At 51.4% G+C, this 27,907-nt stretch overlaps 2 protein-coding genes across 18 annotated transcripts in view; one reads left to right on the top strand and one right to left on the bottom strand.

Annotated features, from left to right (window-relative positions):
- The first annotated feature begins 68 nt into the window (after positions 1–68).
- KCTD10 (potassium channel tetramerization domain containing 10) lies at positions 69–26,821 on the top strand. 3 transcript variants are annotated; one of them, XM_006938646.5, is made up of 7 exons: positions 69–209; positions 6,090–6,303; positions 15,298–15,467; positions 18,208–18,297; positions 18,605–18,657; positions 19,888–20,083; positions 23,964–26,821. In XM_006938646.5, the coding sequence occupies exons 1-7, from the start codon at positions 207–209 to the stop codon at positions 24,186–24,188; spliced, it is 951 nt and encodes a 316-aa protein (XP_006938708.1). In that variant the 5' UTR covers positions 69–206; the 3' UTR covers positions 24,189–26,821. The 3 variants fall into 3 exon arrangements, with proteins under 3 accessions (XP_006938708.1, XP_003994905.1, XP_044897868.1); XM_003994856.6 differs by having other exon boundaries at positions 70–209; positions 18,211–18,297; XM_045041933.1 differs by lacking the exon at positions 69–209 and adding an exon at positions 3,555–5,792.
- Positions 26,386–27,907, bottom strand: part of MYO1H (myosin IH) — a 147,086-nt gene continuing 145,564 nt past the window's right edge. For all 15 annotated transcript variants that reach the window (XM_045041915.1, XM_045041922.1, XM_045041919.1 and 12 more), the window contains one exon: positions 26,386–27,445. In XM_045041915.1, the coding sequence (XP_044897850.1) occupies positions 27,419–27,445 (27 nt within the window). In that variant the 3' untranslated portion in view covers positions 26,386–27,418. The remainder of the gene's footprint in view (positions 27,446–27,907) is intronic.

The raw sequence follows: 27,907 nt of genomic DNA, 5'->3' as shown, positions 1-27,907 counted from the left end.
ATCCCAGAGGGGGAGGTTGGAAGGAACGCGAACAATGTCTAGGCTTACGACGGACCCTTTGAGAAGTTGCCCTCTGCGGGGCGGAAGCGGGCTGCGGCAGCGGAAGTTCCCGCCCCCGCCCCTCCTCTGCCCCCGGCTTGCGCGAGCTGGGTGTTTCCTGCCTCTTTCAGTCCGGGTTTGGAGACTCCGGCGTCCTCCGACTTTTCATGGTAGGGAGGGCGGTGCCCACTACCTGCGGGCTCTGGGCGGCCGAGAGAGCTCGGCCGAGGCTGAGTAGAGGGGGAAGGGGCCGAGGGGGGCGGTTGCGTTGTGGGCAGTCGCGAAAGGGGAGAGGCGGTTGGGGGATTGGAGGGGGGCGAGGCCGGGGGTGGGGGAAGGGCTCTGGTGGATAATTGTATGTGTGTGTTGGGGGGTGGGAGGGTCCCTGGCTGTTGGGGATCGGGAACGAGCATTTGGACTTGGGAGAGTAGATATGTGTGTGGGTGAGTTCGGTTGTCTGAGTCCTGAGTGCTCATTGGAAGTGGGATTGGTTATCGTGAAGAGAACAAAGAGGGGTCGTCGAAGATGGACGTTGGAGTGGAAAACGAGGACGGGAGGGTGTTGCGAAAGAGAATGGTTAGGTTATGAGAGAGCGACGTGGGCTTCCTTGGGGGCGGAGCGTTTGGGGTTTTTGGAAATTGTGGCTGGAGCACCTGGGTGTCGGGGAAGGCGCGAAGGGGCTTCCAGGTGCTTCTGAACACAAGGGTTAGTGAAGCGGGTGAAAGAAGTCGAGGGAGCTGGAGGGAAGGGCAGATGTGCATCCAGCGCCTGAAGGAACGCCAGGGGCCTGAGGTCAGGGTGCCTTCGCCACGGAGTCCAGCGCCTTTAACTGGCGCCTTGGTACCTATCTAGTCACTTCCGTTGGGACCCGAAGTGGCCACACCTAAGGGAGCCGGGAATGGATGTCAGTCACCCAGCTGTGCGAAAGTTTCTGTTTGCATGTGATCTTTCAAGGGTCTGTTCCTCAAATAGCTCTTTGGCCTTGGCCGGGAATGACTAAAGTCCAGCTAGCTTTTACTTCTTTGCTTGGTCTTTAACTGGAAAATGCAGTCTTTAGAGAAGATAAGTTTCAAAGACCCTGCTGAAGAAGACTTAGCCATTCTGTATCTAACTTTACTCCATTTTATGCAAAATAAGAACTACCTGAAGGGGGAAAGGCATTAATTAAACCAGTAGTTCTCAAACTGGTCTCTAGACCAGCAGCAGCAGCAGCAGCATCACCTGGGAACTTGCTAGGAATGGCCAAAATTTCAAGCCCTACCACTGACTACTGAATCAGTGTGGGGGGTTGGGCCCACCAATCTGTTTTAACAAGCCCTACCGGAGATTAGTGATTTCTTGATTTGGACTATGTAACGAAAGGGGCCTGAGTCAGAGGACACGTATAGTTCTGATTATTAATCTTCTCCCCCCCAGAACTGGGGTTGGTGATCATCTCTTCCTTCCTAGATCCTTGAGAGAAATCGGCCAATAGTTTGCGTGACACACAAAGGAGGAGAATGTAATTCGGCACAACGCTTGGAAATAGCAGTAGCTGCCCTATAAGCAAGTTTTGGATGCAAAATAATGCTACAGTTATCGGGCCGCCTTAATTTAGTTTGGTGGAAATGGAACGGCAGACTTTCTTGAGTTGTAGCAATGCCTTTAGTTTGGGGGAAATTTTATAATTAGCCTCAAGACAGTGACTTGAGATCAAGCTGGTTAAAGGAACCCCTTAGCCCTGTGGCTCTTAGCTCGGGCAGCACGTTAGAATTACCTGAAGAGCTTCTTAAATACTGCTGAGCTGCCCTTCCTCTACTCTGATTAATTGGCCTGGGGTGAAGCCCAGGCACGGTGCACCCAGGTGACTGTAGTACAGCCAGGGGCTGGGACCTCTTAAGGAAGCTTGAAGGGACAGAAGGGAAACAATGCCAAGGACCAGGTGCCAAGTACTTTAGCATTACCTGAAGGTTATTATGAAGATTATGCCCTTCACTTCATTTTACAACTTAGGAAACTGAGAGTCAAAAGGCTTGTCTCAACCTCACACCGGAAGTGGTGGAACAGAGCCTGTAGCCTAGGTTCCTCAGACTTTTGATCAAACTTTCCACGTGCCCGTTTCCCCCAGCATACACACACAGGGGACACAGTTCCACAGAGAACTGCGGAGAAAACATCCAAGGGTCAGGGAGTTGGTGCCTTTTTTCCTATTGTACTTGTCTGGGGGGCCTCTTTTCAAGCCAACACTTTTCCCCCTTGGGCTGATTTTTATTTTCTAAGCACATATACAGTTACTTCCTGTCTTTGGCTCCGAAGCTGTGAGATTGGGGCCGGCTTTTGCTTATGATGCTTTGGTTTATTTTTACATGTGGTCAGAATTCACTGGGCCAATAGAACAGGAGGTTGGGGAGCTTCTCCAAGGTGATGAGGTTAATACAGACTAGTTAAGGCATACAGAACTATTTCAAGCAGTGGGTTGTAGTCTTAGCTGCACATTAGGGGAGTTAAAAAAAAAAAATTCTGTTGCCCAGGCCACGCCCCAGATCAGTTACATCAGAATTTACAGGGATAGGACCCTGCTGGGTTGTTTTTTTTTTTTTTTTTTTTTTTTTTTTTTTTTGAGTGGAGAGCCGCTGTTCAGAATCCGCTACAGGAGACTTAGAGGAGGTGGGAAAGAGAGAAGCCTTGACTTCCCTAATTGGGTTCAACTTTTCTGATGGAATACAATTGGTAACCAGTACCTCAAGTATGAATTCCATCTTTGTTTCTCACAACCAGTTTTGCTGTCTCCTGCCCCACCCTCCCCAACCTCATTAATGATGGAATCAAATCTTTGAAACAAGGGAAAAAGCAGGATCCCAGGAGCAATGGCTGGGGAGTCTTCGGTAGAGGGGTTTGCTGTGAGAGGCTTTTTGTCTGCTGCTTTGTGTCCTTAGCTCGGTGCAGTGTGGGCTCAGGGACGAGAACACAGAACCATTTAGCCAAGGGCCTTTCCTAGTACTGAGGTGACTGACCTTTGGAAGGGTGGGCTCCAGGAAGGTTTGGAGCTTTTTTTCCCGTCTATTCTGGAGTCTCAAGGCTAGATCAGGATGGTTTCTGCCTTTATCTCTTAGTGATTCAGGTGGGTGTCCGTAGAAATGGGCATTGTCTTCAGAGAAGATCATTTGAGACTTTGAGAGCATTTTGAAATAATCATAGTGTGAGTCTTTGACGTTTGAGTGTTTGCTCTGAGCCAGAGACGGTGCTGAGTGCTCTCTGGCATCCCTCACAGCAATCCTGGAGGGAGACACTGCCGTTGTCCCTGTATCATAGATGGAACTAGACTCCAGTGACTCGCCCACAACTGATCAGTGGCAGGGCTGGGTGCTCAAATTCAGGCGTGATGTCCAAACCCAAGCCCTTAGCCACACATTGCCTCCCATCTATTTTCAAAGCTTTCTTTTTCAATTTGTAAAGAAGTGGGGGGGGGGGTCCTCAATTTACATGTTGTAGCTGTATATATTTCAAGCATGAATGTTGATAAAATCATGGGCTCAAGGCCAGACAGGACTTGCCCATGTCCTTTACTTGCTCTGTCACTGACCCACCGCCAGTACCAACGCATTTTGGGAAGTGACTGAACTTCTCTGGGATGTGGTATCCAAATCTACAAGGTGGAAATAACGATAGTTGTCTCCCAGCATTGTTTAGATTTTAAATGGTTGTATGTAGTGGTAGAGATGAAAACTGGTATCTTCTGCGAGGGAGGAGTGGGAAAAGGCATAGAGGGGCTTTCTGGAACCATGAAAATGTTGTCTGTCTGGATCCGAGTAGTGGCTATACAGATGCATGTACTGGCCCAAACGCATCAAACTGTGCACTTCAAATATGCTTTATGGTGTGAAAATTATCTTTGAAAAGGTATCGGAACGTAAAAGTACACTGCAGTCTGCAGTATACTTAGACTTTTTTTGTGTTTCACAGTAGGTGCCTTACAGAATGCCAGATCATTTCCCAAAACACTTATTTTTGTGTAAATTACATCTAAAAAGGTACTTTAAAAAGTATTTCAATTTTGGGCAATTTTCCCTAACTGCCCCCCAGCCTTACCTCCAAACCCCACAACTATAAGCCTTCATTCCCCCCACTCCCCGCCCTAGGTCTTTAAAGTTTTTAGAAACTCTTTATTCTCATCAGCTACTTCTATCATCCCATGGACAAGAGTTTTTCTGGGAAGAATGGTTGGTGATAACCATTAGTGTGGGGTTTCTGGGGACTGATTTCAAAGGAAAGCTGGAGGGGAGGGGTCCCACAGAGACCCCAGGTGAGTTAAGCTTGAGGTTCTGAAAACGTGCCTTCTTATGATATATTCACCTGATGATGCAGGAATGCTTCTGGAGAAAACACTTTTCTCTCCAGAAGCCTGTTCTTCCTGTCATTCTGCAGGGCCCTGACATGAGTCCTCCCGTGGGTGATTTCCAGGCCGCTCTTCTGGGGGGATGGGGGTCGAGAGGGTTGGTCATTGCCTGTGCTATTACCGATTGATGGACAGTGGGTTGCCCCTCATTAGTCCCTTCTCCTGTTGAAAAATAACATTTGTATTTTACCCATCATACATGTAATCCATGTTAATTGTGGGAGATCCAGAAAAGATAGAAAGGCATAAAGAATTTTAAGAAATCCTTTTTCAGGATCAGGGTATAGTTTTTTAAAGTTTTGTGCTGTCAAAACCCCCAGGAGTATGCCTATAGTCAAAGTTGGCTTTCTCTCCTTATTGCCATGAGGGAGAACCACAGAGCCTCTCGGAAAGAGGATTGGGGCTTGCCTTGGGTGATTCGGGGGAGGATTCAGGGAAGTAGGGTTTTGCTCGATATTGAATGCTGTCAGGAGGGAGGGTTAATTCTGTGACTGGGTCTCAGTAATTCCTGTTTTGAAGGTGGGAAGAATGGAGTGGGGCTGAAGCTCTAACTGGTAAAGAAGCAGCGGTGAGTTGCCTCAATCAGGATATGGGGAGGTTTGGTCATTTTTGTGTTTGGGGCGACGTTCTTGTTTTTGTCTGCGTTCACGCATAATTATGGGGTAGTCTTGTTTGTGCCTTGATCCATCAGCCACCGAGTAGCCTCGTCAGATGGTGACGTGCTATGAATTGTTCACGTTCAGGGCGAACCTCACGGCCCAGATAGGAGTGCCAGGCCAGGTTCTGGCCGTCAGGCTGCCTCCCCTTTGCTGTGCCCCAGATCGATCAAAGAAGATTCAGCCCACTCTTGGACACCTCCTGCCATAGGCCTTTACCTGCCGAAGAGATGTTTTCTTTGAGTACTCGGGTGCCAGGTCCCAGTCTCCTTCCTAGGCCTGCTTAAATCAGCGCAGCCGTTGCTTTGAGATGGACACAAGAACTGGCAGTGCCATTAAGGAGACTGTCATCGGATCTGGCTGTTTTGGGAGGTGCTGGTACAGGAAGTCTCTATTTTGCAATAACTTTGTTTCCAAGGGTTTTTAAATACCTGTTTCATCCCCAGAAACACTTCCCCCTCTCCCCCCAGCAGAAGGTGTCAGGAGTGGTAGTTGGGACCCCACTGAATTCATAAAGGCTAATTTCACTTGCAGTTCAGCTGAAAGATAGCACTTTCTGCCATCCAGTGGCGCATGGCAATAAGGAGACTGAGAGAGACCCGGGCAGTGCTTCAAGCTGCTGTCGGATGTGCCCCAGGTGTTCGCTTATATGAGGAACAGGCGGAAAGGAAGTCCGCCCACCTCAACAGTTAGTGGTAAACTCCTGCTCACGGGTTCAGCAGGTGAGGTCAGTATACGAGCTCCCTGGGTGGGGTTTGGGGCAGCCAGTACCCCACCTCCGACCAGCTGTTGCCCTGCTGACCTGTTCGGCCTCTAATTTTAAGAGAAGCCAGGAATCCGGATTTTTCTGTGAACTCGCCTGTGTCGTCAACTTTCAGAGCAATCTTGAAGTTTTAAATGCAGTCTATAATTGGGCCAAGCAAAACACACCTGGAGGCCAGGTTCAGCCCACAGGCTGAAAGAGGTAAACCGGGCCGGGTGCTGTGACCCTGGTGACCGTTTGTCTTCTCCACTGGCAGGAAGAGATGTCAGGAGAAAGTGTGGTGAGCTCAGCGGTGCCAGCGGCTGCTACCCGCACCACTTCCTTCAAGGGCACGAGCCCCAGCTCCAAGTACGTAAAGCTGAACGTGGGCGGAGCCCTCTACTACACCACCATGCAGACACTGACCAAGCAGGACACCATGCTGAAAGCCATGTTCAGCGGGCGCATGGAAGTACTCACTGACAGCGAAGGTAAGCCTGCCCCCAGGTGCTGGGGACGTGCTTGTGGTTGAGGGGTCATTCGAGTTCAGAAGGCCAAAGTTAAATGGCAGTTGTGCTCGGTGTTCTCTCAGTGTGCAGGGGGCCTTGGGAGGGTGTAACCGGGAGAGCAGATGTAGTCCGGGTGGGGCGGGGGGTGTGGTGAAGGAGGGTTTCCCCAAGGAAGTGACATGTAAGTCAAGATGTGAAGGTGGGCTGGGGTCACCTGGGTGGGGACTCACAGTCTTGACTTCGTTGTTGATTGCCTGTGTGACTTTGAGAAAGTCACTTCCCTCCTCCAGGCCACAGCTCTGTGGCTGGACTAGCAGCCCTAGTCGGTCCCCTGCCAGTTCTCAAGCGATGATTCTGTGACTTCAGAGTGAAACTCCAGTGTGGGAGAGGCATGAATGTGTTCTGTGGACCCTTGTCTTCCTGGGATGGGGGCCTGACAAAGACAGGACTGGATTTAGGATCTTGTGATCCTAACGAGGTGGTTTAACCTGTTCTCATTTCCCCATTAGTGATACCCACCTCATGGGGCTGTTGGTGCATGGTATTCAATAGATATATATTCCGTGCGTGTTTCTTCTTCTTTTTACCTTTTTCTCATGGAAAGTCATGTTGGTAAAAGGGAAAGAATTTTTTTTTCTTAAATTTTTTTTAATGTTTGTTTATTTTAGAGAGAGAGAGACAGAGCATGGGCAGGGGAGGGGCAGAGAGAGAGAGGGAGACACAGAATCCGAAGCAGGCTCCAGGCTCTGAGCTGTCAGCACAGAGCCCGATGCGGGGCTCGAACCCACAAACCGTGAGATCATGACCTGAGCCAAAGTCGGATGCGACTAAGCCACCCAGGCTCCCCAAGGCAAAGAATTCTTTAAAGCGACCTCACCGTAACTGTTTCCTACCCACCTGGAACAATCCAAGGGCACTTGGCAAGGGGGGACATTCTTCCCTTGGCTGGGTTCACGGGGCAGGTCACACGAGGCTCATTTTGTGGCTTGAGATTGCTTAGGACCTGGCTGGACCCTCCCTTACCCGTTTCTGAGGTTGGCTGCTGTGCCCATGCCCCTGCCTTGCGGGGGCGTTGGTTCCTGGGAAGGTGGGCCGGTTTTGCTACAAGTAGGTGGGATTGGGGACTCTAAGCCTGGCGCCCAGAGTGCATCCTCTGATCCTAGGAGGGAGGAAGCTTGAGCTGGTCGCTAGGGAGGGTGATTCCCCCTGTGTCCTGGAGAAGGCCCAGCTGCAGGGCTAGAGGTTCTGTTTCGCTGAGTTTCCTGTGAGTTTGGGTTTCTGGCCAGGCATCAGGTGAATGAGGTTGGAACCTCAGAGCTTTCTTCTGTGTCTCACCCAGAAAACTTGGAGCTTTTTATGAGTGGGAGGATCCCCTTTGCTGTGCCGCACCCAGCACTGCCCCGGGAGTATTTGTGGAGACTGAGACAATAGCGCCCCAGCCACTGAAGGAAACAGACCTTATCTGAGAACCCAGGATTGTTGTAGTCTTTCTTCCGCCCTACCCAGTCTTGGGGGGGGGGGAGGCTCAGGAAAAGCGGCTGAGTTGCTTTGGAAGTGAAGTTGGAGCCTCATCTCCTTTGAAAGCCCTCGCCTTGCTGGCCTAATGCCACGCCGTGGAAGAGCCGGTCCTCCAGCTCTTCGATCGCCCAGCTGGGAGAGATGCAGGGACAGCACGGGGGGGGGGTCCCGCTTCCAAACAGCTGCTAGAGGACGTCCTGTCCCCAGTGCTTCCTGGAAAATCCAGCATGTTCAGGGAAGCACGGCTGTCTTTGATACTCTGATCTTGGCCGTTTTCACAGAGCTCCACTGGCTCTCCAGCCCCCTGCCTATCACGAAAAGCTCATAGCACTGCATTTTAAAAGCTATGGGACTTACAAAAAAAAAAAAAGCTACTGAGTTCAGGGCATGCTGGCTCTTACCCTGGGCTGTCCTTGGTTTGCTGCAGGCCCAGCCCCCTGGCCAGGGCACCTGAGCACAGCAACCTTTATAGGTCACCTGCCAGCTTTGCGTCTGGTCTTCCAGCCCGCGCTGTGCCGGGCAAGGCGAGTCTGTTGGCCCCTGGTGAGTACACTGCACAGCCTGACCAGGGGCCTCAGTGTTGCCCTCAGATACACCATTGGGTCTGCAAACTGGGATAAATGTCCTGCATCTCCCAGCTTCACCCTGGGCTTCAGTGAGGTTTGCCACAAATGGGCCAAAACATCAAGTGCAGCTTGGTGAGACCAGCGGATCCAGCATTGTGTCCTGCTGGCTGAGGAACAGGGGCTCCAAAGGCACAGAGCAGCAATGTATTGAGCTGCTAGAAATCTCTGAAGGGTGCTTGAGAAACTGGTTGCTCTTGGAGAGGACCTGGGGCCCAGGATGGGTGGTGGACTCTCTCCCACTTCTGCCTGTTGGAGTTTTGTACCGCTCAGTTCCTAAACGGGGAGGCTTGGAGTGAGTGGATTTGGGTGTTGGAGTGAGACAGATCAGGTTTGAGTCCGGTAGCAGTCACAGCTAACGTTGATGGAGCCGTTTCTGTGTGTATCGGGCACTGGGCTAATTTAGGCTCGTTTGTCATTTGCTGGCAATGGGACATTGGGCGGGTGACTTTCTCTGAGCCTGTTTCCTCAGGTGTGAATGGCAGTGCTTTTCAGGATTGTAACGGGAGTGAGAGAGGACATTAACATTAAAAATTTCTTGGTGGAGTGCCTGACAGTTGGAAGACTCTCTAAATGGGCGCTGTTCACTCTTGCTTCATCCCGCCTGGGTGGGGTGTCCGGGTGTGGGGAGGAGCCCTGTAAGGGGCTGTGGAGAAGCAGGTCTTAGCGGTGCCTTGGGGAGAAGTGGCCTGCCTCGGCCTTGGGGATGAGTGTTCTGCACCTTATGCCCAAAGGGTGGCTTTTCTAAGACGGCCAAGACTCTGGCAATGAGCAGGCCTCTCCCACACTCCTCCCCAGAAAAGCACAGTTCTTACAGTGCCGGGATTTTTACCTGATTCCTTGTCAACATGGATTTATTTGGGACCTTGCCTTAGTAAGAGTTCTGCCTTAGAACTCGCCTGTAGTTAGTTGCCTATTTGGTCCCTGTTGCTTGGTACTGTGCTTCCCCCCCCCCCCCCCCCCCCCCCACCGCCTTCCCCCGTGGTTTCTGGTCTCTTGCTAATATTCTTGGAATGAGGGAGTGTGTGAACCAGATTAAAGAACGGAGTCATTAATCTTATTATCAGCACACGTTTCCTTGAAAACCAGTGGGGAAGTCAGGTGTAATACGTGGGAAGACCGTAGTACCTCGTGGTTTCCCTGCGATCTCCATGCTTCCTGCCTTAAATTAGAGTTCTGAAATACGGTGAGAGCTTGTAAATTGTGATTAATAAAACAAACTCCCTCATGCCCCTGATGAGAAGTATTAGGGTCTGGGAGCGAACGGTCAAAAAAGAATTATTGAGACGTCTTTGGCGCGAAAAAGGAAGTTTTATTAAAGCACAGGGACAGGACCCATGGGGAGCTGCGCTGGGATTGTGAGGAGTGACCGATGATATACTTCTAAGTTGGGAGTGGGTTGGGAATAGGGTAGGTCTCTAAGGAATTTGGAAGGAAGGCTTCCAGGACCTTGAGGGGCTAGCTGGTGTTAAAAGGTCATTGACTACTATCTAGCAAAACCTTAGTTATGAGACTCTTCAGATGTATGTGCATCAGTGGGCCATATACTTGGAGACTGATTATTAACATATATTTGGGGGGCAGAGATAAAGGAAGTTTCCAAATGGATTTTTTTTAAGTGTATTTATTTATTTTGAAAGAGAGAGAGAGAGAGAGAGAGAGAGAGAGAGAGAGAGAGAGAGAGCCCTCGCACACAAGTGGGGGAGGGTCAGAGAGAGAGGATCCCAAGCAGCCTGTGCACTGTCAGCACAGAGCCCCACGCGGGGCTCCAACCCACGAACCCATGAGATCGTAACCTGAGCTGAAACCAAGAGTCAGATGCTTGACTGACTGAGCCACCCAGGCGCCCCCCAAATGGGTTTTTACATGTTAACAAAGACTTACACAGGATCCAGGAGGTTGGGCTGAGGTCAACCCAAGGTTGCCATTTGCCCCTAGGCAGCTGAGCTCCTGAGGGAAGGTCACCCTGTCTCCAGTACGTGTCAATGGGCTGCAAGTTGTAAGGAGATTTAAGTTTTTCTACATTTCTTTTGCCTGTGTTCTCCACATCACCCCCACTCAGACACGAAAGAAAACATTGCCTGGGCGGATGTGGCCTCTCTTTACCTTTTTGTTTGCCTCTCTCCCTTCCAGAGGTAACCACTGGCCTGACTTTGGGGTCAGTAGGTGAATTTCAACCTTGGCCGCTTAGTGAGTCACCTGGGAGCTAAATCCTGCTGCCTGGGTCCCCACCCACCCAGAGAGCCAGATGTACTTGGGCAGCTGTGTGGTTGGGGCGTTAGGGCTTGGCGGGGCTCCGCAGGGGAAACTACTGTGCGTCTGGTGGTGAAAGCCACCGATGTGAATGTGTCGTGAATGCCTCTTGCTCTGCAGTTTCTGTCCCCAAACAAGGCAGAGTTGGTGTGTTTTCCAACATTATATAAGTGGTGTTACGTCGTTTGTAGCCTCTTTGCCTTCTTAGCATTATGCTTGTGAAATCTAGCCATGAACGATACGTAGCTCTAGTTCAAATATTGGTAGTTGTGTTCCATTTGGGGAATATACTGTAGTTTATGGACCCGAATTCTGGCCATAGCTGTTCAGACTGCTGCCAGTGTTCACTGTCAGGAATATTGCCCTTCTCAAACACTCTCTGGCATGTGTGAGCTTCTCCAGGGCAGTGCTTCCCAGCCTTTGCCGCATCATGGCACACAGAGAAAGTCATACTCTTATTGTGGTAAATGAAAAGGCTCTAGACCCAGGGCTACAGCATTTAAGATCTTACCCGCCCCTGGGAGCTCTCTCCTGGAGCTTATTCGCAGAAGGGGAATCCGGGAGAGCATCCTTGGCTTGATTAGGTATCAGCTGTTGTGCCGATTTACACTCCCCACAGTGGTCTGAATTTTTGCCAACACCCGGCACGGTCAGACCTCCTAATTATTGCCGATCTGACGGTTATGAACTGGTACTCTGTCATTTTATTTAACGTTTCCTAATTTCTAGTCCGTTGAGCATCTTCTTATGTGTATTGGTCATTTGTGTTTCATCGTTTAGCTGCCTGATTGCATCTTATTTACACATTTTTCTGTTTGCCTTTTTTTTTCTTACTGCTTTGTGAAAGTCTATATTCTGGATCTCATTTCTTTGTGATTTTATGTTGTAAATATCTTCTCCAGTCTGACTTGTGATAGCATTTTTACATTGTTTTTTTTACATTTAGGTCTTTGATCTACCTCATTGGTGCTCAACCAGGGATGATTTTGACCTTCAAGTGACATCTGGCAATGTCCAGAGACCTTTCTGATTGTCACAATTTGAGGGTGGGAGCTGCTGGCATCTGGTGGGTAGCGGCCAGCGATGCTGCTAAATACCCAGTGATGCACAGGACAGTCCCTCTGTAACATAGGATTATCCGGTCCAAAATGTCGCTAGTACTGAGGCTGAGAAACCCTGCCCCAGAGATTCTGGTTCAGGAATGGGACAGCTTCCTGGAATCTGAATATGTAATGAGTGCCTCAGGTGATTTATGAACAGGCAAGTTTGGGAACCCCCGAAATAGTATAAATACCTTAGGATGCTAAGAAGAGGTCGGTGAAGCCCCAGAGGTGGGGGGCAGGGAAAGGAGCAAGAAGCACTCAGTGTGCTGGTGGCCAGCACAAGGAGGCAGACCTTGTCGCCCAGTCCCCTGTCCCTGAGAGAAGCCTTTCCCGGCTCACCCTGAAAGCCACGCAGACTCCCACGGGCTGGACTGTGCCCCCTCCGGACATTGCTACTGCTCTGTCCTCCAGCAGTGATGAAGAGACGCGTAAAGGGCTCATTGTCAGAGACCTCATTTGAGTGCCACCAATAGACCCAGCATTGTGCTATGTGTCTCCAGTATATTCTCTCATCGTGCCTTTACACCAGCCCTGTGGGGTGCCAGTTTTAGGAGAGGACCTGGAGGACAGAGAGGTTCGGTGAAACACCTTTGTCATCCAGCAGGTAGGCGGCAGAACTGGGTTTCCAACACAGGCCCTTGCTGTTAGCCGTCGGGTCGTGCGGCATCTCCCAGACCATTCCAGAGCCTTCCGGTCTGCGCCTGCCTGTTCTGCTCTTCAGCCTTGCCGAAGGGCCCCCCGACCCCAGGCCGCCCTGACTTGTACAGCCTTCCGCAACAGCCTGTGTGCTCCGGGGCGTCAGCAAAGACGCCCCACAAGCCAGGAGCTGCTTGACTTCCATTGGCTTTTCTACACGCCAGGCATTTGAGCTGTTTCAAAGGGGGTGGATTCTGGCTTTGAAAGCAACTAAAATATTTTAAAATCAAAATGCTAATTGAAACCTCATGGCGAGCGCGCCTCGCTCCTTTGCCCTTATTTGTCCAAAGTATGATTCCTTCACCACAAGCATTTCCTGACAGCATTCTTGAGCTGGCGCCCAATGTCACGGTCTGTCTCTTCGTTTATGGAAACTCCAGACTGTCACTTGGATAATTGATTTCAGGGGCCCCTGCTCTTGCTGAGCAGGCTAAGTTGTCCATGCGTCAAAGGCAGAACGTGGACGTTTTCTTCCCAGAATCGCCAAGTTAAACTGGTTGCCGTTTCCCTGAAGACTGAGATCCTGCGCGTCTTCTCAATTGGTGAAAAGGAGCTTTCCTGTGAATTTCTTACTTGCTTTTTGTGATCAAGTCCTGCATCCCCAACTTGGGAATGTCCCTGAACCCCTCCGAGTCTCTGTTGTCATCTATGGACAATGCAGGGGACTGAGCCTCCCTCTGAAAAATCTGTTGGGAAGATAAAATGATCTTTCCACACCTTCTCTGCTCCCTGGAGGGAAAGCACTTGATCCAGGGTAGCAGGTCGTAAGCCGGTGGCCTGCAGATAGGTCTTATTTGCCCTAGCGTGGATTAGTGACATTTTGCTTCACTATTATTTACAAATCAGGAGGTTTCCCGGAGAAACCTGCATTCTGGCTTCTCTTGGAATATCAGAGGCTCCTGAGGCCCTGGGCCCACGTTCCTGCCTGGCCATCTCTGCCGGAGTGAGGAAGAGCCTCCCCGTGCTCTGTCCCCAGGGGCAGGGCACGTGCTCTCCGGTCAGCCTCCGGCCCGGCCCACCTACACTCACTCGTGCTGCTTGCTCCAGGCCCCCGGAGGCGGCCGAGCTGCATGGCAGATACCACATCCGTGCTTTATCGTCTCAAATGTAGAAGGAAGCGGTGGGATGATGTCCAGCGGTCACTGTCAGGGTGCTGTGATTGACCATGCCTGCGAACGCCTCTTCCTTCCTCGAGGCCAGGGTTTGACTCCTGGCCACACGCTTGCACTGTGTTTGCCACTCTGGGAAGGGCTCTTCCTGCTGCGCTCCGGAAACTGCAGCTGTGTGGAAGTGTCAAGTGCAAGCGTCTGGAGGGCAAGACCGGACCTTTGACCGAAGGGTCGGACTGAGGAGTTTGTAGGACGGGAATATGGAAATGGCCTTCTTTCCAAACTCGCCTAGCGACTGTGGCGAATACCACCAAGTGGCGCCCTGAAACCCCGAGAGCGCACTTGGCGCGGCCAGGTTAGGGAAGGGGTGGTGGACAGACTTGTGACTCTGGATATGAAAGAGGTGTCTTTGCTGCTCTGGGCTTTTGTCTGGGGTCAGGGCCTGGGGGCCAGAGGGGGACTTGGGCCGGGATGCCATGGCGTGAGGAGTGAAAGTGTGTGCGCCTCTCCCAGACTGAGCGACAGACCCGGAGGAGTGGGGCATAAAACTGCTGGTGCCCGCCTGAACCCAACTGCCCTGTGCATTGGCGGCCTCGCACCTGTAATGTGGGACAGAAGACCTAGGGACACCCCTTGCTGGGGCTGCCCTGCTGGCCTGGGGGAGGGGGCGCTCCTCTACTGGCTTCTTTCTAGATGCCCTGGCTTCTGTCGAGCCGTACGAGTCGTACCACCTCTTTGCTTCATCCCAGCCTCTCCTTTCAGTCGCTCCACTCCCAGGCTCCGGTCTTGTTTCCTCCTGCAGTTTCCACCTCACCCCACCCTGCTCCGGGGTATTGGTGTTTCTGAAGATGAGTTGTGGAAGCCTGAGGGTTCCTAGTGGAGGTATAGCAGGCCGGTGCCCGGACTCGAGAGGCCATCGAGAAGCCGAAGGAAAGGCTTGCCCGGCTGGCCCCAACCCCCAAGGGCGTCTCACCGTGCCTGGTTCTGGTCAGCAGTCGGCACGTTTTGCCATAGTTAATGAAAGCGAGTTCCGTCTCCCCATGTGACACTCAGCTGCGTGGGACAGGGTCTGTCGGGTTCACCGTCTCCTCTGCAGTTGCTGTCACTAGCCAGTAAGGGCCTGTTTGGGGAGTCGAGTGTGGAATGTCCCGTGGTGGTGCTGGGGGGGCGTTGGGGATCCCTCTTGGGAGTCAGACGCTGCCGTCTTTCGCTTCCTTATTTGACCACCTGAAAGCATTGTAGAAAGAGGGAGTAGGTATTTTTACCTCACGCTTTTCCCCAATCGTTGGGGTGTGGTCATTTGGACCCATTTTATCCAGGTGTTGTGCACTCTTGGGATGTCCAAGGCACTGTCTAAGGGGTTTTTGAGGGTACTTTAGAAACCCGCTTTTAGGCCCCAGGGGTCCTGGCATCCAAAAGAGCCCAAGAGCAGGTGAGTCCGTGGTTGGGGTGGTCTCCAGCCAGCAGGGCCTGGAGACCATTGCAGCGCTTCCCAGGCAGGGCTCGGTCAGCCCTTCGCTGACCGCTGGGCAGGTGGGGCTACAGCCCCCTCTGCGGTCCTGCTCTTCCCTGGGAGGCCGAGGGAGCCAAGAGACACCCCAGTTCTCCTCAGCACCTTCCAAGAGACGAGTGTCCGTATAACTAGGCCCTCCCTTCATCCTCGTGCCGCCACAGGCTGGATCCTCATCGACCGGTGTGGGAAACACTTCGGTACGATACTCAACTACCTTCGTGACGGGGCGGTCCCCTTGCCCGAGAGCCGCCGGGAGATCGAGGAGCTGCTGGCAGAAGCCAAGTACTACCTGGTCCAGGGCCTGGTGGAAGAATGCCAGGCAGCCTTACAAGTAGGTATCCCCCTTTCTCCCCATAAGGGTGGGGAGGTGCTGGGCCCACCTGCCTTTTTCATTTTCCTCCTCTACAAAATGGGGGCAGTTCCTCCCTCACTGAGACGTGTGGGTTCACAAGTATCCTGGAGCTCCTCTCTCCTTGGGTCAGGGACCCCTTAGAGGCTTCCCTGTGATGCTCAGGCCACCTAACTGTGCTCAGTCGCCATGGTGCTGGGTCATCTCGTGTACATTGAAACCCTTCAGTACTGAGCTTTGGGGCTGTAAAACTTGATCAGTTTTTTGGACCCATCTCGGGACTTATTCTCACCCCACCAGTCACTGTCGGGAGCCTCATATAATCTCTGCAGACTCAGACACCCCTCACTCCTCAGCTGCACCCGGGTTAGGATCATTGGGGTCAACTCTGGTGATAGCAAAATCCCTGTAAAACCAAAATGCTTCTAGACATAGCCGGCGGCCATTTATTTCAGGCAAAATTCCGACATGGTCGAGGATCAGAAGAGTTCCTTCATAATGCCACAGGAATTGGATTTGTATTCACGAGGCTCTTGTTTGTGCCTCCCTCGGGCCACATGTCTTCTGGCCCTCCGCTGGAGCCCTTCCCATACGGCCTGGCTCCTTGGCGATCTGTTGTTTCCACGTACCCCCTCGACCTGCGAGTCTGTGAACTCACCGTAAATCTGACTGAATGCTGTAGCCTTTACTTTCGTATTTTTATTTCATTTTTATGCTGGTTTAATGTTGGTTTATTTTGCGAGAGAGCACACGTGCGTATGTGCGTGAGAGAGGAAGGGGCCGAGAGAGGGAGAGAGAATCCCAAGCGGGCTCCGAGCTGTCAGTGCAGAGCCTGACTCGGGGCTCAACCTCACAAACCGTGACGTCATGACCTGAGCCGAAGTCAGGAGTCGGATGCTTAACCGACTGAGCCACCCAGGCACCCCTCGTTTTTAGGTTTGTTAAAGTAATGTGTGTACATCGTATCTTTCTCCTCTGTTAATTCTTTCAACAGTTCTATTTACTTTCTTACGCTATCTATTGACATCTCAGTTTTCAATGTCATCTGCTGTTGCGAGACAAAAATTAAATTTTTGCTCATGCAGTACCACCAACCACTACCAAACTTAGGTACCCATATTCCTTCTCCAGTTTTCCAATATAGTGTTTATCACAGCTTTGGTTAAATCAGTATTCGGAGTTTACGTTGTGATGTCTAAATATTGTTAACAGTTGAGCCACAGAGTATACAGTGAACATTTTTATTGTGCAACTTTTCGGTTTGCCAGAGTTAGTGACTGCCTCATTGTTTTGTCTGCTTGGTTTTCTAAGTACATATCTCTAATTGATCCCTAAATGGTCAGAAAGGTCGGTCTCCTATCGGCGTGTTTAGACACACCAGCGAATCGGTTTCATCTTTGTCTTAGAGACAAGCCCTCCAGGTTCCCTTTCTGTGGTTTCTGTTAGTCTGAAGTTAAACCTCTAGGACTGACCTCCTCCCAGCTTCTGTCGCTTTTATCTTTCTGTTCCACTTTCTCAGAGGTTTTCTTCAATTTTATCTTTTCAACCCTTCTGTTGAACTTTTCATTTCGACTATCATATTTCTAATTTCCCAGAGCCTTTTCATGTTCTCTGAGTGCTCTTTCTTCTCTAGAACGCTGATCTTATTTCATAGGATTCCGTATGTGCTCTCCTTCATCTGATAATACTATTTGTAGTTTTCTTTCTGCCGCATTCATCGTTGGGCTCCTTCCCTTACTTTTTGTTTTGGTTTCAGTCTCACGGTTGAGAGGCTTTCCGCATATAATCTGATGATCTTGGGTCTGTTAAAATTCAAGAGTAGAGTTCTGAAAAGCTGTGTGTGCGGTGCGTGGGTGGGCCTCGTCCAGTGGGCTTCGGCGGCGGATGAAAAGGCTTTTTCCGTGGGAATCCCCAGTGTCCGAGTCTGTAAGCCTTTTCCTGGACGGATCAGCTCCCCGTGGAGGAATCCTCCACTCTCCTACCTGGTGGCTAGAAGCCTGACTGGTGGCCTTCTGCCGTCTGAGTAGGGGAAGGAGCTGGGAGCTGGGGCTCACCGTTTAGTGTGTCGACCGCTCGCTCAATCCCCTTGTTTTTAGAAGAGTGGCTCAGCCCTGTCCTCACCCATACAAACCACTCCACGAAGATAGACCATTCTTCTGCCAGGGGAAGGGGATGTACTTGGGGCGTCTCACCGGTGTTTCTGCTGACTGGTTAGCAATCTTCTGCTCTGGCCCTTTGCCCACCAGCTTTCACGGGTGTTCTTTGAGAACCTCTAGGATTCTTTCTCTTCGGTTATTCCTCATCTGCTTCCCAGGCTCAGATTTTTGACGGCTGACCTCCCCTCTCCCATTCTTCTCCGTAGGTTTATACTTTTTAAGTTCTTCCACGGTTGTTGCCGTGGGGTTTTAGGTGTCTCTACACAATCATATTCCATCCGCTGTGTTTAGAGTTTATTTTCAAGTGGCTCCCTGGGTGGCGGAAACATGTCCTCGTTGTTAGGGTTTACTGAGCGCCCTGACCAAAGAGCAGACTTCCTAGAGAACTTGACCCTTGGCTGTCCCCCTCCCCTTCCCCCTGATTCACTGGTGGTAAGAATCCTCCTCTCTTCCCGGCGCTGGTGGCCCCACCTTCCCTCGCCAGCACCTGTCTTTTACCCAGCAGGCCAGCTTAAACAGTCCACTGCTGGGCAGGCCTCCCAGGCTGAAAGCGTGTTTTGTTCCAGCAGAACAAAGATACTTATGAGCCTTTCTGCAAAGTTCCTGTCATCACTTCGTCCAAGGAAGAGCAGAAACTTATAGCAACGTCAAATAAGGTACGTCGGAAGCACCCTTGTGGCGTGTCTTTGGCTGCCGAAATCATGAGTAAGTTTTGAAATTGAAACCTATAGAAGTCCCTGAGCAAGGCCTGAGAAGGGGTGAAGAATGGGAACCTGTTCCCCTAGAATGGGCTCCTGCAGTCTCCCTCCCCACGCACCCACCCCCGCCGCCCCCCGCCAGCCTGCAAGCTGTGCTCAGCTGCCTTCTGGGCCTGGCGGCAGGGCCCAGCCCCGCGGGAAGCCCACGGTCCTCTGTACCTCCGCTCCAAGTGACTCTCTTCTTTCTTTTTTAAAACAACTGCAGCCAGCCGTGAAGCTGCTCTACAACAGAAGTAACAACAAATACTCGTATACCAGGTAAGGTGTCAGCGATAAAGGCCACCCACCCTCGCCAGGAAGGCTTCTCACACGGGCCAGGCCCGGCTCCTCTTTAACCTTCCAGTGAGGGTGGCTGTCTGTACTGGGAGGGTGCCCAGGGTAGCAGACGACAGGAGACTGAATTCACATACACCGTGGCCTTTTGAAGTATATAATTCAGTGATTTTTAGTGTATTTACAGACTTGTCTAGCTATCGCCACGTACCCACATGGCGAACATTTTCGTCACCTCAGAAAGAAGCCCATTGTCAGTCACTCTTCACTCCCCGCCACCCCCGACCCTTGGCAGCCGCTGGCCTCCGCTTGTGTGGCTTTGCTCACTCTGGACACTTCATGTAAACGGGATCATACAACACAGTACCTTTTGTGACTGGCTTCTCTCCCTTAGCACGTTTTCAAGGTTCATCCTCGTGGCGCGTGTCAGTACCTCCTTCCTTTTTATGGCTGAATAATATCCCATCATCTGGATATCTCCTGCATCTTGTTGATCCATTCGTCAGTTGATGGGTGCTCAGGGTCGTTTCCGCTTTGGGGGGGCCATCGCGAACGCTGCCGTGAGCATTCGTACCACATTTGTAACACACGTGTTCTGCGTGGTCAGAGGTCTTCGTCTCTCTTGGGTGTACCTAGGAGCCGAATTGCTGGGCCCTTTGGTAACCCTAGCTCTAGTCATTTGGGGACCTGCCAAACTGTTTTTCCAAAGCAGCTGCACCATTTCACATTTCCACCAGCAATACATACAGGTTTCTAGAATGCCTTCTGGCTCTTGGGACCATGTGTTCTCAGTTGAGGGGGTATAATGAGGTTACTCAAGACCCAGAAATTGACCCAAGATGAAGAGTCTCCTTTGGACAGCTCTGTCCTGCCACTCGTGGGGCTCCCTCCACATTCCCCACCTGGTGCCTGTGCACCCACGGGCGCCAAGTTTTTCACGTTTCATCTCCGGCAGAGCCCAGCTAAGCGGCCGCCCTGGCAGGCTGATTGAGAGCACAGGCTTAGGGACTAGAGCCGTCTCTTTGGAGGCCTGGCTCTGGCATTCTTGGCCTCGGGCAGTTACCTGTTTTCTCTGGCCCTCCCTTTCCTTGGTGGAGCAGCGGGGCCTGCGGGGCCCTTCTCCTGGGCTCCTTGGGAGGTTGAAAAGGGATGTGGAAACAACTCAACTGCAGTTAGTACCGGTCTGCGGTCACCTAATCAAATGCTCTTTTGCAGCAATTCTGATGACAATATGTTGAAAAACATTGAGCTCTTTGATAAGCTCTCTCTGCGCTTTAATGGAAGGGTCCTATTCATAAAGGACGTCATCGGGGATGAAATCTGCTGCTGGTCCTTTTACGGGCAGGGCCGCAAGATCGCTGAGGTTTGCTGTACTTCCATTGTCTATGCCACGGAGAAGAAACAGACCAAGGTAAGCCCTTCGGGGAACGGCTCCGGGTGACTGGTCAGAATACGTACCACTTCCCTTTCCCCTCGAGCAAAATAAACCTAAAGAGGGAAAAGCTTTGAAAATGCTTTCCTTGATGCACGACTGCTCATTGTGAAAACATTCATTATCTTTTGGGCCCCGGAGAGTCGCTTGTAGGTCTTGCAGAAACAGAATGGCCTCTCCTTTCTGACGGTGAGCAAATAGGGACAGTCATACTGCACCTAAGTCCCTTGGCTGTAAAGGTCGATTCAGATGTATCCTCACGCCGTTGTCCCCTCGCCACCTGCATCGTCTCCTGTCAGTGACGGGACAGGGCCTGTGTTGTTCCACAGCACCACCATCTCCCACCAGCGTGGCCCCATCCCATCTCAGTCATCAGACGAACAGTGCTGCCTTCAAGAGCTTGACCTTGGCTTTCTAGTCACAACCTATGACTTCTGCCGTCTGTCTGCCCTCCGACCCACTGACCTGGAGTGGCCCTCCACCCTCGCAGGGCCTGCGTGGCATTCCTTAGCTCCTGTGCTTGTTGGCTTCCTTCTGAGCACACAACTTCCTGACTGATCTGGACTCTGTGGATCTACTTCCGTATCATCCTCTCCAAACCAAAAATGCCGCAAGGCGCTGTTGGAGGTGCGGTGCTCTGTTCGTTGAACTTCGCTCCCTGGAGGTCTTATGCTTACTCTTCTTGGGCTCTGCAACTCGGTTTTCTTCCTCTTTTCAAAACAGAAATCCCCCAGTACACTCTGTCACTTCCCTCGGATCCTTGCTAAGGGAACCCCGATCACCAGGGACCTGCAGGGTCTGCCAGGCAGGTTTTCATGCACAAGACTGGGCATCACCCACTTGGGGTACTGTCCTCACTAAGGCCCCGGGAGCGCACAGTTGTGTGTGATTCTAGAGCTAGCCTGGGCAGAAAAGGCAGAGAGGACGTGAGACCACACAGTAGAAACCAGAGTTGTAAACATTTTTTTTTTTTTAACTTTTAAACCATTTTGTCATTGGTATTTGGAATACATCCTGAAAGATACATACTAGTTAAAGATAGCCAAGGAGGGAAAACCCCTAAGGTTCCTTTTTTTTCAAAGAGGGCAGGGAGACCAGATTCGCTCGCTTCTCTTTACTACATCAGCAAGACACATGCCTCTTTTCTCCTGTGAACTTTTTTCTAGGGCTGTGAATTCCATCTGTCATTGGCTTCCCCGCCTTGTCAGTTTGGTTTTGTCCTTGGATAATAACAGGACGATCATCATATTAATCTGATTAAGCTTTAAAATACTGACTTTACGTTTTTAGAGTTTAACAGGGAACAAGGGATTCAGAGGCCTCATGATCTGATCCCAACTATTTATAGATTAGCCAACAGGTTCTGGAGTGAGCTTGTGCTTGTGTTTTTGAAATAGGGTAGAGGTGGGGCTCAGGGTGATGGGCCCGGGCCCCTAGCCACAGCTCCCTTTGCTCTGCTGTCGTGTCCCCGGGGCTCTTTCCTTTCTCCAGGAGAAGCACACGCCTGGCTTTGCAGGGGGTCATGTGGGGGCACGGCTGCCCCTACAGGCGCAGGTTCCTTCTTCTGGCCCACGCCTTCGGGACTATGCTTTGGGGCTGACACTCGTATTTTGTTGTTCCAAGTAACTGTACAGATGTTCCTTTTGGGGGTTTTTGTAGAATTGCGATCCCTCTTGGTACAGCATGCCACGTGCTTTACTAATTCCTTTAATCATTTAACTGTCTTTTGTGGTTAAGCCGGAAAGGGTTTGGCTTGCTGAAATTAAAGTTTAAGCAGATAGTTAATACGTATGTTGTCCATTTGGTTCTTGATTCCGACTCACTAGGGACTTGGTGTTAATAAAGCACAGAGCTGTGCCCTTTATTGGTCTCCTTTGTTCTGTTGTCCAGACTGACACTTCTATTGCTCTGTCTTCAATTTCACGGACTCTTTTCTCTGTCCTCCCCATTCTGTTATTGAGCCCTTCCAGTAAGTTTGTGTGTGTGTGTGTGTGTGTGTGTGTGTGTGTGTGTGTGTGTGTGTGTATCTTGGGTGTTGTATTTTTCAGTAACAATTTTCGTTTGGGTCTTCTATCTTATGTCTCTTTGCTGAGACCTCCTGTGTTTGCATTCGCCTTAACAGAGTTCACCCTTCCTTGTGGAGATGTTTTTATAATAGCTGCTTGCACGTCTTCATCAGGTAATTCCAGCATCTTGTGGCCTCCTGGACTTGGCATCTGTTGATTCTGTTTTCCCTCAGGAGTTGAGATTTTTCTGGTTCTTCATTGATGACACAAACTTTCGAATTGTATCCTGGATATCCCGAATGGTAGAGGGCTTTTAGATCTTGTTAAATCGTAAAGAGAACGTTGTTTTTGTTTTGTTTTGTTTTTATTGTTTTAGTAGGCAGTTGACCCACTTGGGTTCAGGTCACAAGTGCCAGCCAGCTGTGGGTTGCCGTTCCAATGACAATCCAGTTTTCAAAGCCTTCAGATCCGTGCTGCACTGAGGGCCAGTCTGTGCCTGTGGCACCGGTCTGGCCCATTGCTCCGTTCTGTGCGTGCTGTTGAGGGACGGATCGGCAGCCAGGCTCAGGCCCAGGAGCTCCTGCACAACCCCAAGCAGCTGCTTTCCTGAGCGCCCTTCTTTCACAATCTTCTGGTGCTGTTTCCCTGGGGCTCCCCTTCCTCAGCCCTCTGACCGGAGACTGGGGCTTCCGTTCCCTGCTCTCCCACACACCGCCTGTGACTGTATCCTTACCTGCAGCCTAACGGCATAAAGAAGCTAGAGGAAAATAGTAGCCCAGGTTCACTCCATCCTGATGAGACCACAGTGTTCATTAGAAAGGAAGGTTCCCCTTCAGAGTTTTGACTCCCACAGTCTCCAGCCATTGCTGCCACAGGATTTGGGCAGGGAGGGTTGGGGTGCAAGAGAATGGAGAAAAAAAGGAAAACCGAGAAATTTCCTTCAGTCTCTGGGTATCGGGTGGCCCCTCTGGAGCTCTCTGAGCTGATGCCAGTTTCAGGGTCACAGGCTGCATTGACCTCCCTCTGGACAGTACTGGTGGGGGAGAAGGCATAACCTCACTACTGGTTAGAGGCTACTCCAAACTGGTCCCTCCCCCCAATCCGGCCGCCACTATTTCTGTGTCACAGCCCTCAGCCACTGCGTGCTCTCTCTCCTGGTTGTGTGGCCTCCGTGGGAAATAGAGTAGAATGCACTCTCCCCGTTTCTCTCAGAACCTCCGAATCCTGCCCTTGAAAGCCAAGTCTCTGTGAGTCAAGTGCCCGGGACCCACTTGTGCAGCCCCACTCTGGTTCACGGCGCCGTAGCCCCGAAGGGTACCAGGCAGTCACAGAGCTTCGCCACGCAGGAGGGGTCATGTCCTTTCCAGCTGGTCCCAGACTCCAGCTCACAAAGAGTACTGCTGCCCTAAAGCCTGCTCCAAGGTGTGGAACAGCTCCACGGGAACAGGTCTGTTGTTAGTAGAAACATGCTGGAAACGACCTAATCGGTTAATTGCGTCCTTACAGTCTTACAGCCCCCTGATGGGGAAGGATCGCCTGTGTTAGGGGAAAGCAAAAGGTGAAGTGTGTGTGGTGGGTCACCCTTTGTGTGTTCTAAAGCGTGTGAGTGTGTGTGTGTACAGACGTACCTTTATCTGCACCACGTCCCTTTTGTGTCCTGTGTGTCGAGCACCGTGTGTAAGTATTGCCTATTGAAAATCAAAACTACTTTGAAAATAGTAAGGACAGCCTTAAACGGCATCCTAGGGGCCTGAAGGGGCCAGCGGCCCTGCTGGCAACCCCAGGAGGCAGCGGAGGTGGTGGGGTGTGTGTGTGATGCTAACCTGCCTGCCTTGTGTTTTGTGGGGGTGCAGGTGGAGTTCCCAGAGGCCCGGATTTATGAGGAGACCCTCAATATTTTGTTGTACGAGGCCCAGGACGGCCGAGGACCCGACAACGCGCTCCTGGAGGCCACGGGCGGGGCGGCCGGACGTTCCCACCACCTGGATGAGGACGAGGAGCGGGAGCGGGAGCGGATCGAGCGCGTGCGGCGGATCCACATCAAGCGCCCCGACGACCGGGCGCACCTCCACCAGTGAGCGAGCGAGCGAGCCGCCTCCCTCCTCCCTCCTCCCTCCTCCCCTGCTCTTCACTCCGATTCCTGCAGGCTCCGGGCGCCTTCCACTTCCCCCGGAGTCTGGAGATACTTTTGTAATAAGCCAGATGATGATTTTGATATTTTTCGACCAGGTGACTGTCTTTCCCCAGGTGAATGCACCCTTGTTCTTAAGCGGAGTCCAAGGTCTCCCCCTTCCGTGGGAAACGGGGAATCCTTGGAGCCAGGCTTTCTTGGTTCTCGGAGAAAAGTATGAATGGGTGTGAAGCGGACGTGAGAGATGTTGTCTGCAGTATTTATTTTTGTGGGTGTGGACTACCTATTTGAGCTTCGGGGTGGCATTCCCTCGGGGTTCAGTTGGACGGCTCCGAGGGGGATCCTGCCAGTTAGTTGGTGGCCACCAGACGTTCTTGTGAGCATCCTGTGTCGTCGTCCTCCAGCCCAGCACACTGGCTGCCGGTTCCTGTGTGCTATAGACTGGGCGGCCATCCGGGGTTTTGCTGGGAGCACCCGCGGCGACAGGATTTTTGCGCCTATGGCTTATTGGTAAATGATTGCAGTTTGTGGCGTGGAAGATAGGACCTATGAGCTTCGTGCCTCTAACTTGTCCTGGCGTAACTCTGGGTCAGGAGCAGGCCTGTTGCTCCCTGGGCTGACGTGTGGTCCGTGCTCATTGGGACCCCGCATGCCTGGCCGAGGGCAGAGCCGTCCCTGGCAGGGAGTGCTGGGGTCCTGGCCCTCTCCCTGATTCCTGCCCCTTCTACCTGGCCTCCTTGTTGAGCAACCCCGTTGTGGGAAGGCCATCTGGCCTGGTTACAGGTGGAGCTCACACCGCTGCTTCCTGGGATCCATTCCTCCTCCTTCGCCCTTCTCTGTTAAGCTGGGCTGTCTCGGGTAGAAGCCCTGCCTTTTGCTTAGAAAGTGGACGTGGCCCGGACTCTTTCCCCTCCCCGAGCCTGGCAGCCAGGCAGGAAGACCACCCCCACCAACAGTCTCAGGGCACCCATCACCTGGAGATCCCTTTTTTGTCTTTGCCTCTGATTTTTACAGTATGGAGTGGCCACAAGGAGCAAGAGTTTGAGGCTGTGTACATCCTTTGTGGTCCAGTTAAGTGTGCGTGTTCATGTTTAAGGGACGTGTGCGACTGTGGACGGGGACGTGTGCTTGTGGGGCGCAGGGGGCCCGCGCTGGAGCCCGGCTGTCTGCACGGTTGCTTGTGCAAGACGGACGTTCTCGGTGACCTACCTCCCAGTCTCCTCTGCGCCCACGAAGGGACAGAAGTGCGTTGTGGCTGATGTGGCTGCGACTAGATTAGGTAGAGTAGTTAAGGGAGATGTGAACGTGTGTGACGGAATGGATGGAATTTGTCTGTTTTTCAAGGGAAATGTTACTGTTTTATACCAAAGGTGTTAACGTGGGCAGCCTTTGACACCATGTATTCCAAAAAAAAAAAAAAAAAAAAAAAAAAACGAGTTTATATTTTGAAATGGTTTTTACAGCTTAGGCTTTGCACATACTGCCTTTCTTGAGACATAGGCCTTTATTTTGTATCCAGCAGCAAAGCCTCCAATAAAACTAAAACAATCTTGACTGAACCTAAAAATCATGTACGGGGTCGATGCTTTTTAAACTGTTGTGTGGGAGACTTTCCTACTAAGCCATTTGGATTTTATTAAGTGCACAGGAAAGGGGGCTTAAACACGGTTTCGTAAATATTTTATATACCGTTTAAGTTTTAAAACACCAACCCTGGCATTTGGGTTGAACTTTTTTAGAACGTTAAAGCGAGCGTCAGTTCTGATGTTTTCTGTAGGAATGGAAAAGCCATCCTATGAATTGTGTTTTTAAATCTTTCTGTGAAGAGTACGTCTGTGGAACAGTCGGATTTGTTTGGGCTTCTACACCGTCTGAGCTAATGTTTCTGGCAGTCTTTACACTTTTCCTACACTTTGCACTTGTTCATTTTGCGTCTTTGCTTTCTCGGGAACGGAACAGGTTCCCGAAACATTCCATGGTGAGGGAGGCCGTTAGCTGCGGAGCCAGGAGCTGACAGGAAGCGTTGGCTGGTCCAAGCTCTGTCGGCAAACGTATTCTACGAGGAACTGATTGTCATGCTAGCACGAAGGGCAAACCAAGGTCAGTATTTATACTGAAGAACCATCTAAGTAAAAACACTGGCCTAAGATTTGGTAAAGTGTTTTATTACAGTGTAAGAGCTTACAGTTAAAGTAGAACAGCTTTGGGTCCCTTGTCCAGAGGTCCTTGTTGGTGGGGACCGGGGGCCTGTGCCCAAGACAATCCTGGAGTAGCCTCTTCTGTCCCCCTCCCCCACGGTAGCAGGTAAGCAGCCTGGCTGAGGGGCAGGTACCCCCCCCCCCCTCGGCTTATGCGTGCTGGCTTGCACCTCACAGCAGCTGCTCGGGACCCAAGTGTCAGCACCGCTCCTCCACCCTCCCTTAGGGCTCCACCCAGCGTCACCGTAGCGCGCCTGTGTGTCACTAACCTTTCTCTCTGTGCTATGAGAAGAAATGCTATAAACGTTAGAAGTAGTCACTGTATGTTGTACAAGCATTTGTGGACGTGTAAAATAAAAGTTACGTAATGCTTCTGTTGAAATGTTTCCTGCGTTCGTTCTGTAGTGTTTGAATTTAAACACTGCGAGGAAGTCTTGGGGAGAAAGTGAATCAGCTGGGGTTGCTACCCCTTTGATTTTAATACTAGGGAGGGAAGGGGGACGGGGGGAGGGACAGGCGCTTCGGCCTCCAGCTGGGGAGCTGCGTCAGAAACGTTAAGGCATCGGGTGTGGTGAGTTCCACTGAGTTAAAGCAAAATCCAAATTCTGCAGCTTTATGAAATTTTCCTCTCAGATCATACATGCTCCTGTGTTCCTCGGGACCACTGCGGCCTTGACAAAGGCAGAGCATCTGTTGCCCACCGTCTAATGACGTGTTCACATACCCATCTAGGGAAGGTCCAGGTAGGGACACGGAACACCATCCTTGTAGGCGACTTGAGGCTGGGCCCTGAAGAGTTGACTTCGGCGCCCCAGGGCAGCAGAGAGCCGGGAGGGGGACAGGTGCCCCTCAGTCTCTTCAGATGGGATCTCCTTTTGCTAGAGCTGCTGTCCCCTTTCCCGGAAGGTGTAGCCAGCTGGACAGTCCCCCACTTCCTGGGCGCTTTCCTCAGCCGGAGCACAGCCAGCCACCAGAGAGGTCAGGAGGAAGTCGCGCGGACCGACACCTTGGGAGAGAGGACGCACTTAGGTCAGAGCCTTCTTCTCACCCGGTGGTCCGCAGCGGGGCAGTGGGTGTGGACCAGCCTGGAGAAGCCAGCCCCACCGGACTCGAGGCAGAGGGCATTTAGAAAAGGAAATGGAATTTAGAAAAGGCATCTTCAGCCCGAGCCAGTCAGGCCGTGTGACTCAGGACAGAATTACTCCTGAAGGTCATGCCCCTAAGACAGCACGTAGACTGAAAACTCTGATGCTTTAAATCCAAAATAGTACTTAAAGATTTCAACTTCTCCCTGAAGGCGTTTAGGGGCAATTGGATCACAAAAGCCTTTTGGGTGCTGTTTACATCCACAGTCACAGTTTCATAGTTAAGGGGATATAAATTAAAATAGGTACAAGACATTCCATATGTCGACAGACCGTTTCCTCGTTCGTTTGTATCCACTAAGGATACCGGGTGCATATGTACA

This window comes from Felis catus, chromosome D3 (assembly GCF_018350175.1).
Source record: "Felis catus isolate Fca126 chromosome D3, F.catus_Fca126_mat1.0, whole genome shotgun sequence".
NCBI lineage: Eukaryota > Metazoa > Chordata > Mammalia > Carnivora > Felidae > Felis > Felis catus.
Note: the sequence above shows the minus strand (reverse complement) of the source record. Positions and strands in the feature narration are given on the sequence as shown.